Raw genomic sequence first — 13,461 nt, 5'->3', positions numbered from 1 at the left:
CACATTTCCCAATGCAGATAAAGCCACTCAACACAGCAGCTCACTCAAAGGGATCTCCCCCCTTTATCTTTTACAACACACACACACACACACACAGTCCCACAGATATCAGTCCACCTTTATCATCACAACCCTCAATATACACTAACACGGCATACTCACACTTCTTACTTAGAAACACAATGCTGGACCAGGCAGACAAATATTAACACAATGCAACTTTGTCGTTTAATCTCTTGTTGTTTAAAGTCTTTGTGATGTTGAAAGGGAAATTATTTCAAATGAGCTGGATGATCTTGCTGTCTTATCAGTGGTGAAAACAGTGAGTCATGAAAGCAGTGGTGACTTGTGACTGATAGCCTGTGGCAGTGGTGGGGAGCTACACAAAAAATAAACTACAATCAGCAGCAAAGGCTTTTCTGCTGATAAGAACGAGAGTAGAAGCCCCAGTCTACCTTGCAGTCAGGAGACTATTTGATTTAACTAGGCAAAATTAAACAAAAACGCAGTAGTGGAATGTAAATGAGTACATGTATTCAAGTGTTGTACTTAAGTACAAATGTTGGGGTACTTGTACTTTACTAAAGTATTTTCTTTTTATGACACTTTCTACTTCTACTCCACAGTGCAGATTTTTGCACACATGTAGTTTTTAAAATACCAGGTTTTAATATAAATTAAATTTAGTATTTTTACAGTATGGTATTAGTACTTTTACTTAAGTAAAGGATATGAATACTTCTTCCACCACTGATTCAGGGTGAACACAACTTTGAATATTTTCCTGCTGGATAAAGAAGACCAGTTCCCAAATTCACTTTCAGTTCAATAACTTGCTTTCAAATATAAAAAGAGAATTTATTAAAATGGCAAAATAAAAACCAGCAAATCCACTGAGGTCTTTTAGTCTTCCACCGTCAAAGAATAATCGGTAACACTTTACATGAAGGTGTCTACATACGAGTGACATGACACTGTCATGAACACATGAACCCTAACCCTAACTTGTCATGACAAAAACCGAATGACACTTAATGACAGAAGCGTTATGCCATAAACGTTTATGACTGTTTATGATGTTTATGACACGTTCATGAAAGTGTCATGTCACTCTTATGTAGATACCTTCAAGTAAAGTGTAACCGAATAATCTACACAGAAATACTGTCAACACCTTAACAAGTCATTTACAGTAATTTCTGAAAATGAGTGAGAAACCTAACAAACGGGCGAGCAAATTCAATATCAAATGTATCACTTCACTTAACTTCAAGATGCAATGCTGGACCGCATGGCCTGTTTACGTGGAGGTTTTGTTATAGTTCCCAACTCACATGGCAAAACAACTTTGGTTCCTGTTGCAATTGCAAATGATTAATGAACTGAAGTGTATGTGTGAAATAGGATTTGCTGATAGGAGTCTGACATTTGCCTCCGTTTCTTACTTCATGTTCTTGTTTTGATACATCTTTCTATCCCTCTATTTTTATATACACTGTGAACCTTTCTCTCTACTTTACTCTTTTTGCTTCCTTACTTCATCTATTTTTTATTTTTTTATCTACGATCTTTTCTTGGTAAAGGTTAACGTGTTCCAGGAAGGCAGCTTCATGAATATGCACAGTCACACTCGGCTGTCTGCACGGACAACAAAGGAAGAAGACATTAACATTCCTGCACATGCTCTGCACTCTGGTCAGGGATACGGACACACACACACACACACACACACACACACACACACACACACACACACACACACACACACACACACACACACACACACACACACACACACACACACACACACACACACACACACACACACACACACACACACAACTTTTACCATCACTTGAAAATGTGCTTTGCTACAGAGCAGACATAACATTTTCTGCATTTAGCAATGGTATAAGTTGCTGGAAAGATAATAATTTTGATTTGTTACAGAGGTAAGATACTTTCCATTCAGTAGTTTCCTTTTTATTCAGCCACATGTTGGTAAAGAGCTGATAGTTGTAGTTTGAGAGCTGATAATTGTCCCTTCTTTAAGAAGTTTGAAAGTAAACTGGATATCTTTGAGTTTTGGACTGTTGGATGAACAAAACAAGCAGTTTGAATATGGCAGCTCGGGCTTTAGAAAATTGTGGTAGGCATTTTTTTTAACTACTTTAATTAATTTGTTATAAAATAAACATCTATCTATCTATCTATCTATCTATCTATCTATCTATATATAATTATAATAAACAGATGAATCAATAATCACTTACAGTTACTTGCAGTTAATGCACACAGGATTCCAGTGAGGTATAGCATTTAGTAGCAAAGACAACACTAACCCAGACTACACAACAACCTATGTTGTATATGTATATTTGTATACTGTATTTAATTCCATTTGCAAGAAAAATACGGTAGACATTAGTTAGACATATGCCAGATGTTAAATATGGGATACCTTAAATGTATTGTATTATAGCACATGTGTTAATACAGGATTTATAAGTAAAATTATAAAATGAAAAAAGACTGACACTGTGCACACCTGTGAATCTGAAAAAGAAGCACAGTGAGCCTACATTCTTACAAATCACGGCATGCATATCATTTGTGCATCTAGCATACTTCCTCATTGTGATATTGAACAGCACATTTGTAATTTGCAAAGTTTACTGCACAGCATCTCCAACTACTCCCCAACTTATCTCACCTTTACTTTCTGCAGTACTGTTGCCTGTTTTCTGCACCGTCTGCGTGTGCATCTCAGAAGGGCGTCTCTGAGAAATCCATCTATACACACAAACACACACTCTGATGATCTCACACACACACACACACACACACACACACACACACACACACACAATAAATGAACATGCATTAAGTCTCTTCTTCCTCCTCCACTTCACCAAGTTGTTGAGATTAGCGTGAATCTGTTAACGTCACTGACTATTCATCTCACACACACACACACACACACACACACACACACACACACACACACACACACACACATACACACACACACACACACACACACACACACACACACACACACACACACACACACACACACACATACACACATACTGTATACACACACACACAAAATGTAAAGGCAGGAGTCCATCCAGATGAGAGGAGGTCCTATTACATCTGCACTAACAACAGGCTATCTGATCCGAGGTCAGTGTCAGTCACATTGGTGATCTGGAGTGGATGTGAGCCATTCATTATTCTCTGCTGTGCTTTAGGTCAGACAATATCACAATACACCAAGGAGTCTGGTTTGGAAAAATGATAAGGGCTAGACTGAGGAGCTGGCCTCCGTCATATCATCGATGTGCAAGATGATGAGCATTCCTGAAAGCTACATGCATAAAACAGAACAGCAAAGTTAAATTTATTTACATCTTAATCATGATTCTAATTTAACAGAGGTTTTATTTCCAAGAATGTTCTTATCACTGAATGAGTAAAGTTTGGTCAGATTGCCTTAATGAGCTACTCACCATTTCAAGCTTACATAGTTTAAGAGAATGAAAATATCCAAAGATCTGATGAAATACAGGCTGAAATATTCAGTATCAATGGCTTCAGTATGAATTTGCTGTGATCCTACATACAAAGTAAATTGCTTTTTGATAGAAGCAAATGGTAACACACAAATTGCTGGAGACTCAAAATGCTTCTTTATACCCAAGGCTTCTGGTCCGGAGCGGTGGGTGAGACTGAGGTGAAAAGTGTGATATCAACTACCCAGTTTGACAGCCATGCCGGGTTGCCAGATATACCTGTAAAAACGTAAACCCAGCGCACTACAGCTGTAACGTTAGTACAGCCATGAAAGCAGCAAACAAACGAACAGGGTCAAGGGAGATAGATTCTACCTGACCTAAAAAACAAAACCCTAACAGTAGTGTGACCAGAGATGTAACAAACCCCGGGTAAATATTGGAGATGTATTTGAAAGATGGACTGAGCTTAGAGCCCAAAACTCCTGAACAAGTAAGCATTAGCTTAAGGGTAATTTATCACAGCTACTAGGCATTATATGTCATTTCAACATTTGTGTACTCACATTGAATTATACAGCTAGAGTACCAGAGTTGGTTACTCGCAAAAACAATTGAGACACAGCCAGTAAAGTGATCCCGACTGGTCCTGGCTAATGCCGGCATGCTAACCCTGCTAACTGCAAATGTTACCGGAGGACCATGCAAGTAATTGTCAGTAAACCTGACAATTTATAAGTCACAGTAATAACGACCCAATTTGACACAATAGCCTCTTTCCGACCAAGTAGTTAGAGAAACATAGTTATAGGAACAGTCCATTTCTAAACAGTTCTACTAACTACTCTCCCCCAAAACCGGTTTTGCCATTTGCATTCGCACTGGCCAAGTGACCATAGGAACTGGTAGGAGGGGTAAGGGAGTGACGCAAGCACGGCAACGGTCTTTATAGTGTCGTCACTTGACTTTAGCAACACGTACAACAACAAACCAGCATGGAGGAGGTCAGTGGAATGTTCGTGCATTGACGGGATCCTTGTCGGCGGCGTTTAAAGACTAGGCTGGAGTACTTAACAGAGAAACACAGAAGACGAAGGCTCCAGCGTAATATGATCCTTATTAATATGATGGAAGAAGATAGAAGAGCAGAGCGCAACAGGCAAACAAATTGCGACAGACTGTGAAGAATATGTACTGTTTGTGTTTCAGAGGTTGGTAGTTCCTATGCGGAATAGGGAAAAGACCCTTCCCTGAAGTAGGAGCTGAAAAAGTTACAGGAACTGCGGTCAGAGGAACTTAATAATCCCCAAATTGGTCCAGTGGGAACACGAGAAAAAAAGGGTTCTAGGAACGTTATGTTCTAGGAACTGCAAAAATCCCTCCGGTGGAAAGGGACTAATGTTCTAACATTCAGCAATTTTAGTTGCTTACGTTTCAATTTGGGTTCTAATCTTTGCCATGAAATGACCAACTTCTTCTCTGGGGACTACACAAACTACACAACCGTCTCCTGCTCTCCCTATGACAGATCAGATAGAGATTCAGCCAAAAGCGGGAGTCTGGCACCATAACCTCCTCCGATTGGCCAACACTATGTTTATGTTAACCCTTTCCTTGACGGGGTTACAGGTGCATAGCATCGGCGACAGACACACAGGATATTAAACCTGTTTCAAGCACTTTGAACCTGTAATTGTTTGTCCTCTGTCACTAACAGACAAGTTCGCAAACTCTCAGTTGAAGCATTAAAATTGATAAAAAATAAATTAAAAAAAAGTTTTATTTTTTTATTATCATCATTTTTAGGGGGGCCGAGATGAAACTTAGGGGGGGCTTGAGCCCCCCTACAAAGGGTCTAAATTCGCCAATGCCTTTAAGTGGAGAGAGAGAGAGAGAGAGAGAGAGAGAGAGAGAGAGAGAGAGAGAGAGAGAGAGAGAGAGAGAGAGACATCCTGAGGGGGATGCAAACTGCAGCTGAAGGCCAATAACAGACCAATTACCCAGCTGACCACAGCAAGGAGCCTTTAGCTCAAAGGTTAATACAACATAAATTGATTTGACACACTACAATAATGTTAAGGACAATGTTTCCAGTGTCTATGTCCTATTTACACCAGATATGTGCAGGCTGACACACAGAAACAAAAAGAAATACACTTAACAGACATGAAAAGATACTAGACTACACACACACACACACACACACACACACACACACACACACACACACACACACACACACACACACACACACACACACACACACACACACACACACACACACACACACACACACACACACACACACACACACACACACACACACACACACACACACCCTTGGAGGGTATTATATAACATTACCCCTGACATATCAAGTGATTTCATGCACCTAGAGGCAGGACAATCGAGCCATTTGTTCAGCAAGTCAAAAATAGCCGCCTCCTTCACTGCCGTCTACTATTACTACCATTACTACCACAACTACTGCACAGCTTGTGTCGGCACTGCATTTAGGCTTTAAGGGGCCCCAAAGTTCTTAATGACCATAATATATCTCCAGAGGTTAATATGGTTGTTGATTAGTATAAAATTAGTCATTCATCTATCGGGAGTCAGCTACTGGGATTTAATGACTTTTTACTGATTTGGAACAAAAAGGCTACACACACTGGAAATTCAAGATGGAGCACAATTTAGTGTTGAATAAAAGTGTCGTAGCTGCAGCAGTATTACTATTCTTGATATATTACTGCTGTACTCAATAAAAACTAAACCTGTTGATTAAATACTAAAGTTAGGTGAGAAGAAGTGAGGAAGATTAGTGGCAGGAAAAAGAAAAAACCATGAAACCAGAATAAAGGCTTAGTAAGTAAAGGAATATAACTTTTTTTACTTGTTCACTCCCTCTGCATTTGATCCCAAAATTATATATATATATATATATATATATATATATATATATATATATATATATTTTTTTTTTTTTCCCTTCTTCATAAAACTGACATCCTATTGATATTTATGGAAATCACTTAAGCATTGATGTTTTGCCTTTAAGACGTCTTTGTATAAATGTTAAATATATATAATGCACTGTAATAGACTTAAACAATTAGTCAATTAAAGTATTAGTTGATGTATTAGTTCAACTTTAACTATTTAAATAATTTCATTATGTGAACTTGGGCTTTGGGAAACTGATTTTTTAGAAGTACTTTATGACTTTTTAAAGACGAAATGGTAACAGCTCCCCCATTCAGCACAAACCAGTGACAAAAAGAAGCCAAGGATCAGCTGACCCAAGTATTTGGAAACCAGGATCAGGAAGAGGATATGGTCTAGGGTTTCAAGCGAGCTGAGGGCATGCTAGAAGGTGGAGTTAAAACACTGCAGACCACTGATTGGTCAATCCTCCCTGGACATCCTGCACAAACCATGCCATTTTTAAATATCCAAACTCCGTCCATAGCGACTGCAATCTTTTTTTTAAAAGTCATAATCACCCCAAATCTTTAAGAAAGGCAACACGCAAAACTACACCGTACACTACGCCATGCAATTGAGGAAGTGTAGACGTTCATATATGTGAGGTTATATGTGTATATTTGTGTGTATTAGTAAACAAGTAGAAATTAGAGAAGACAAAGGAGAAAGAGCCAGTGTCAGTTGCCCTGCGTGGACAACACACATGTAACCAGACCCTACAGCCACCGCCATGACCTCACCGGGTTTTTCCACAGACACACACACACACACACACACACACACACACACACAGACACACACAAAGGGCACATAGCGGGTCCTTGGTTAGCATACAGTCAGCGGGGCCTGGCACAGCGAGAGCCGGCTCCCATTCAGAGGGTCATGCATTGTAATCCTACACAGTGTGATCACACAGGCATGTTTCACAGTGGAGAATGCTAATCTAAACTAAAAGGCAGGACACAAAGAAACAGCCGGGTGACTTGTTGTTTCTGATGGGTGGAGCAGTGGATCAAATACATTTTGATCTCAGGTTGAAGAAGAAAGCTTTGAGTGTTTCCCATGTGAGTCAGCAGCGCTAAGCAAGCTGAGTCGCAGTGATAAAGTTTCTTACTGTACACAGTGAGGGGAAGCAGAATGGAAAGAAAATTGCCATAAAGATTTAACTGCTGCTGTTATGATGGAAATCAATGGTTATTATGAAGAAAGGCATTCGCAACCTGCCCATCGTACTCTATATTCCGTTCTAAAAAAAAAAAGGATTCTTTCAAAGTGGGGTGAGAGGAGTGTATAAGGGTGAGGTCAGGATCACATCTTGTATCATACCAGTAATCAATGTTGACATTTTCATTGTCTAACTACGACCACATGAAAAACAATTGCAACTGTGTGGGGAAAAATATTTGTAGGAAATTAATTTGTATAATACCATATGTTTCTTGAGTTTGGTTTAATTGTGTAAGAAGACATTTCTGACACAATCAAAAAAGTGATTTTGAAAAAAAGTAAAAAAAAATAAATAAAGTAAATCTTACTTCTGTATATTAGGTTGTTTTTTTTTACAATCCCTGCAAGACTAGTTAGAATTCAGGATTAAATAACTTTTTTTTTTTAACTGGCTATTTTTCACACTGTTAGCCAAAGCCAGCAAAACGTTAAATGTGCCGTGTCAAATTTAACTTTCACACTTTTTTTATTTTTAAAGTATGACGTTTTGATAGATAATAAACCACACTTATGCATGACCTGCAGCAAACCAAATTTCTAAACCCACACATGAAAAACACAGCGGGCCGAGAACATCTTTCCAACTAGGCCAACACCTGTTCTGTACTTTACTGCACTTGTCTGACAATTAAACAGCTTAGATCATTCTGCACTGGAAAAACTGCTGTCACCCAGGCTGTGTAATGTGTGTGTACTATAAAAGAGAAAATGTTGTAAAGAGGACAAGATGTAGTCCTGAGGGGGTTGACTGTAGACTGGCAGCATTTTTTCCACACAAATGTTTCAGCACTGACGACTGCTAACTTTAACACATTCAAGTAAAAATATTACCGACTCATAACACAACTACTTATTAAGTTACAGTTGGTATTTAGTACATTTTCTTTAGAGGTTAAAAGTCCTACCTGCCACGGTACGAAATATATTGTCCTGTCTTTCTGTCTTTATGGTGTTGCCAGAGGTGCTGATTCCATCTGTGGAGACAAACAGAACAATACATGAGTGAAATGCAGCTCATATACACAATATAAAAGAAGAGAATGTGGCAATTGGCAGATCTGAGTTCCAAAATGTTGCTGTTGTTGATCTAAAATTGTCATTTCTGTTGTGAAAATATCAATTGCAGAACATCATAAACTATCCCAGATAAGTTGTTGCAAATCCCGCTGGCAGCCAAAAGAGGCACATAAAAGTCATAGATGACATAATGCTCCTTAAAGGGTTGTATCAGCAGACTCGGCCACCTGATGGGTGCGGCTGGGCACAAGCTGAGTGCTCCTGTGATGTAAGTCCCAGACCTCAGGTCGAAAATTTAACCCAGATCTGGATAGAAAGATCACAAAGTGTGTATGGCAGTATTGGTTGGGCCAGCAGAAAAACACACACACACACACACACACACACACACACACACACACACACACACACACACACGACACAAATGACACAAATAGAAAGTAGTGCATATGTTTTTTTTGTTTTTTTATTCTAAAGAATCATCTTTCTTTCTCCCCGTGTGTGTGTGTGTGTGTGTGTGTGTGTGTGTGTGTGTGTGTGTGTGTGTGCGTGCGTGCGTGCGTGTCTGTGGTGGACCTGTTGCTTGCTGAACGCTGAACATCTGTTCAGCAGCAAAAAGCTAATTGGGGTCAAACCCAAGGGCCAGAAGTAAATAATAATTGAATAATATCTGAGAAAGACTAATACAAAAAAAAAAAAGTATAAAGCTTTAGCTAACAGGCCAGACAGTTTCAACAAAACATTATTTTGTTCGGTTTACAAAGACAACCATTTCTACAGGAATTTACGGCTTGTCTACGGCACTCTGTAGCCTATTAGAGTGATATTATCCGTCTTCATCACACGCTAAGCCAATTTCTATAATATCGCTGTGGGAACATCGTGTATATATGATGAATAAGGAGTTAATAGTGACTTCGAGGTAGTTGTAGACGCGCTTGTTGCACTATAAGAAGGCTGAAACAATCAATTTAGAGTCAGCAGACAGTAGCCTACAGTTCAGTTTTACTAACTAGACGATTCTTATTTTCTGACGCATTTGCGTGTTTCACTTTTTTTGCGCTTGTGAGCAATTAAAACAGAGCAAAAACACCTGCGCAGGTACGCGCCATAGCCAGAGTCTTTTCTTAGCAATGCAAAACTCCAATAGAAACAACGGCACATTTAACAAGTAAAGGACATATAGAGTAACGAACTTCCAGCTGTTCCCACATCAGCCCTTGTCACCAACCAGTGTTTGCCTACCTTGTAAGAAAGAACCCGGTAACAGCCGACAGCCTCTTAAAAGAGTCGCAGTCCGAAACACTTGAACAAAAAATAATCCAGCAAAACAAGTCCCTGTGCATCCAAAGAGAGCAAAACCCTGGCGGGAGGTGATGGTGAGATCCGATGGTGTTGTCAGTAGACAGTACAGAGGAGGAGGAAAAGAAAAGAGACTTATCGGAGGCAAGTTGCAGAAAAAGAAAGTCCGGCCCCTCAAGTCCTGCCCCCTCCCCCTCCGCTCTCCTGCTGACAGAAATAGCAAGCAAGGCGGGCCCCACCAAAAATAGCCTCGACTTCACACGGACCTTCAGGACTATTGTTTTCCTGCACTGACTGACTCCCATTGGGTGCACACTGCAGCCAATCCGCGCTTGGCTCCTTGTGCAACAGTGTTAACTCCATTTCAGTGTAGGGACTCAATTAAACAGTGGCCCCCTACACTGTGGCTCCACCTGCTGTCAAAAACCTCCAAATCAGCTGTTGTTACTGTGTAGCACCGAGCACAGGGATGTGGTTCTGGGGGCCCTCGACACCCTCCAGGAGGCCCTTTGGAGGTCCCCCAGTTTAATTTTTTCTTTTCAGGAGCGTGAGCGCTAGGATTCAACCTCCCTTTCGCAGTCCCCACTCTCCCAAATTGTTGCTCTGATATTTTACATTTACTGTAAACATTTTCACGAGTGAAGAGTTTCCAAAAAAAAAGAAAAATGACAATCAGCCTCAGTGTCTCATTCAGTATGTTATTTTTGTGAGGGTGAAACAGCATTTAGACCAACATGTGACATTCCCAAGACGAGGCACGTGTTAGTGAGTCTGCTGCTTACAGACAAAGGAACCTCCATCATACACAGTAGTAACTTGGTAAAATGGTTTGGTTTGTGATGAAATTATTTGTCCACCCCTGCGCTCTTAACATACAATGCGTGACATATTGTAAACAGTCTGATCTCTCTGTGAGGTGAGGGCAAACTCTGATTCTAGTCATGCACCAATTGAGCTCATGTCTTGCAAAAGTCTAATGAAAAACATAATAGCATTAAACTAATTATTATTTATGGTGGTGGTAAAATGGTCTGGTGTAAAATAAAGGTTTGCACAAAACCAAAGCCTATACAAACATTCTCAGGAAACAAATTTTCTCTTGAACCTAACTCTGTTTCCTTTTTCATTTTTGTTTCCTGCAATGTGAACATGTTTCGGTGCCTCTGGCTGCAGTTATCTCGAATGGTACGCCAAAATAAAATGACATTATTGCAAATACAAATACGCTTTTACCAAACAAAATCAATAAGTGAACACAACGGCAATATTCCTTTCAATAATATAAAAACAGGCATGCTTCCGTTTGGTGAGGCCAACAGTCCGGTAGTACATCTGCAGCAGAGACCGAACTCGGACATCTGAAAGGACTCCTGAACATTGTTTTCACGTCGTTGTCGACAACAGAAGAGGAAAGCCTGTTGAAAGGGCCCTCATGGGGAAATGTTTGGAATACTTTCTGTGGGCCTAATAACAATGTCATATATTGTTGAGCTGATTGTACAGATACAGACAGCTTTAGTCGCTACTGTACATTTCATTTACTGAAAGGCCTCAACCATGCCACAGTGGAGTTTTAATCTATCTAATTTGCTCACATGTTGTAGGATTAAAGATTATAACATAGAATCCAGTAAATTTGTTATGAAAGAGAACACACCCCTGTACTGTAATACTGTTAGCGACCGGTCTACACAGTAAAATATGGACATTGTTGCGCTATTTGGTCAGCAGATCAGTTTCAAACATTGCAAAGGAGGATTTGTAAAAGACGAAACAGCCACAGTTAAAGGTCCCATGGCATGAAAATGTAACTTTATGAGGTTTTTTAACATGGATATGAGTTCCCCTAGCCTGCCTATGTTCCCCCAGTGGCTTGAAATGGCGATAGGTGTAAAGCGAGCCCTGGGTATCCTGCTCTGCCTTTGAAAATGAAAGCTCAGATGGGTCAATCAGGAATCTTCCCTTTATGACGTCATAAGGGGAAAGGTTACCTCCCCTTTTTCTGCTTTGCCCGCCCAGAGAATTTGGCCCGCCCATAAGAAAGAGAGAGACATCATGGCTTGCAAACAAGCGAAGCATGGCAGTTGGTCAATGCCACACCCCCACCCCCCACCTTGCCCCGCCTCTCTCCTCCTCAATAGCATTTAAAGCTACAGACATAGAAATGGCACATCCTAAGGAAAGCTCAATGTGGGACTGCCTCGTAGTGGCTGTAATTCTGCACCAAGGCTGAGAAAAGAAGGAAAGGAAAGAGACTTCAGATACAGTATTAGGGGACCACTAAGGCCTATATAAAAGCATCCAAAAAGCAGCATCTTATAGGACTTTTTGAGGTGATCTTAAAAACCAGATCTAATCATAGGCCCTCAAAAGACTGGATATACTTACCATGTGGAAACAAGCCCATTAGATTTCTGTAACCATGGTATGCATTATATTATCCCGCAGCATAATCAAATAAGTAGATAAATTATCCTTGTTACTATTCAACAATTGACAATAAATAATTGTCAAGGACTTGGCTTTCTGCAGTCATTTATTGACACTTCTAAAAAAAAAAAAAGTGTTGAGTAAAATTGTATTTCTTTTTTAATAGTAGTACTTTGTTAATGTACAACATTACATGAATAACTGTACTATTTGTCTGTTGTTGTTATGAAGTAGTATCATCAAAAGTTGAGTTACATTTTACAGATACACACTAAGTCAAGTCAAGTTTTTATTTATATAGCACATTTTAAAAACAACAGGATATGACGCAGTGCTTTAGCTACAGATACAGTATCATAAAAGAGTCATATAAAGGTATAATATCATATATACTTCAATTCTTGTGTTTCATTTTACAGTTGGATTATTACAACTGTAACTAACCTGTCAATGTTAATTACAGTTAATTACTGTGGAAATCACAATAGATGTCTTACAGTGAGACAATAATTTAACATTTAGTACTTAATGCATGCCCATTAAAAGACATAATCCATTAGATTTAGGGTTCAAAAGAGACCATACTACAGAATGACTGAAACAATACATCAGAAGGAATCTCTGAGGTAATATGGTTGAGCAGATTTGCCAACAGTTACTTGCACGCTTATGCTTTTCTTAGCCAGGTCGCCGTTGCAAATGAGAACTTGTTCTCAACGGCCTACCTGGTTAAATATAGGTTAAATGCTAACCTAATCCTTAACAAGGTTGAGTCATAATAAACATTGCTCTTAGTCCTGTAAGAAGTCATAGTTTTCTATGACTTCTACAGGTTTCATATCTATATGTCTCACTGGATGCTTTTGAATCTGAAGTTTTTTATTTTTCCCTCGTAATAGTGACAGAGTGTTTGATCCCTTTGTAATTTACACCTGCTGTAACTACCTTTTACGAGGAATAAAAGCCAGGTCATTTTCTA

At 39.5% G+C, this 13,461-nt stretch overlaps 1 protein-coding gene across 3 annotated transcripts in view; it reads right to left on the bottom strand.

Moving 5' to 3' along the window:
- The window catches only part of hdac7a (histone deacetylase 7a), a 70,795-nt gene that overhangs the window by 42,484 nt on the left and 14,850 nt on the right, over nucleotides 1-13,461 (bottom strand). Inside the window, exons 1-3 of one of the 3 annotated variants that reach the window (XM_028582738.1) lie at nucleotides 9,996-10,231; nucleotides 8,639-8,707; nucleotides 2,714-2,814 (exon numbers count right to left, since the gene is read on the bottom strand). In XM_028582738.1, coding sequence (XP_028438539.1) covers nucleotides 2,714-2,814; nucleotides 8,639-8,707; nucleotides 9,996-10,096 — 271 coding nt within the window. In that variant the 5' untranslated portion in view covers nucleotides 10,097-10,231. Of the gene's footprint in view, nucleotides 1-2,713; nucleotides 2,815-8,638; nucleotides 8,708-9,995; nucleotides 10,232-13,461 lie in introns of those variants that run through there. The other 2 variants (XM_028582740.1, XM_028582739.1) reach the window with 2 other exon arrangements.

The sequence above is a fragment of the Perca flavescens genome, chromosome 7 (genome assembly GCF_004354835.1).
Source record: "Perca flavescens isolate YP-PL-M2 chromosome 7, PFLA_1.0, whole genome shotgun sequence".
Taxonomy (NCBI): domain Eukaryota; kingdom Metazoa; phylum Chordata; class Actinopteri; order Perciformes; family Percidae; genus Perca; species Perca flavescens.
This window is presented reverse-complemented; position numbering and strand designations above follow the sequence as displayed.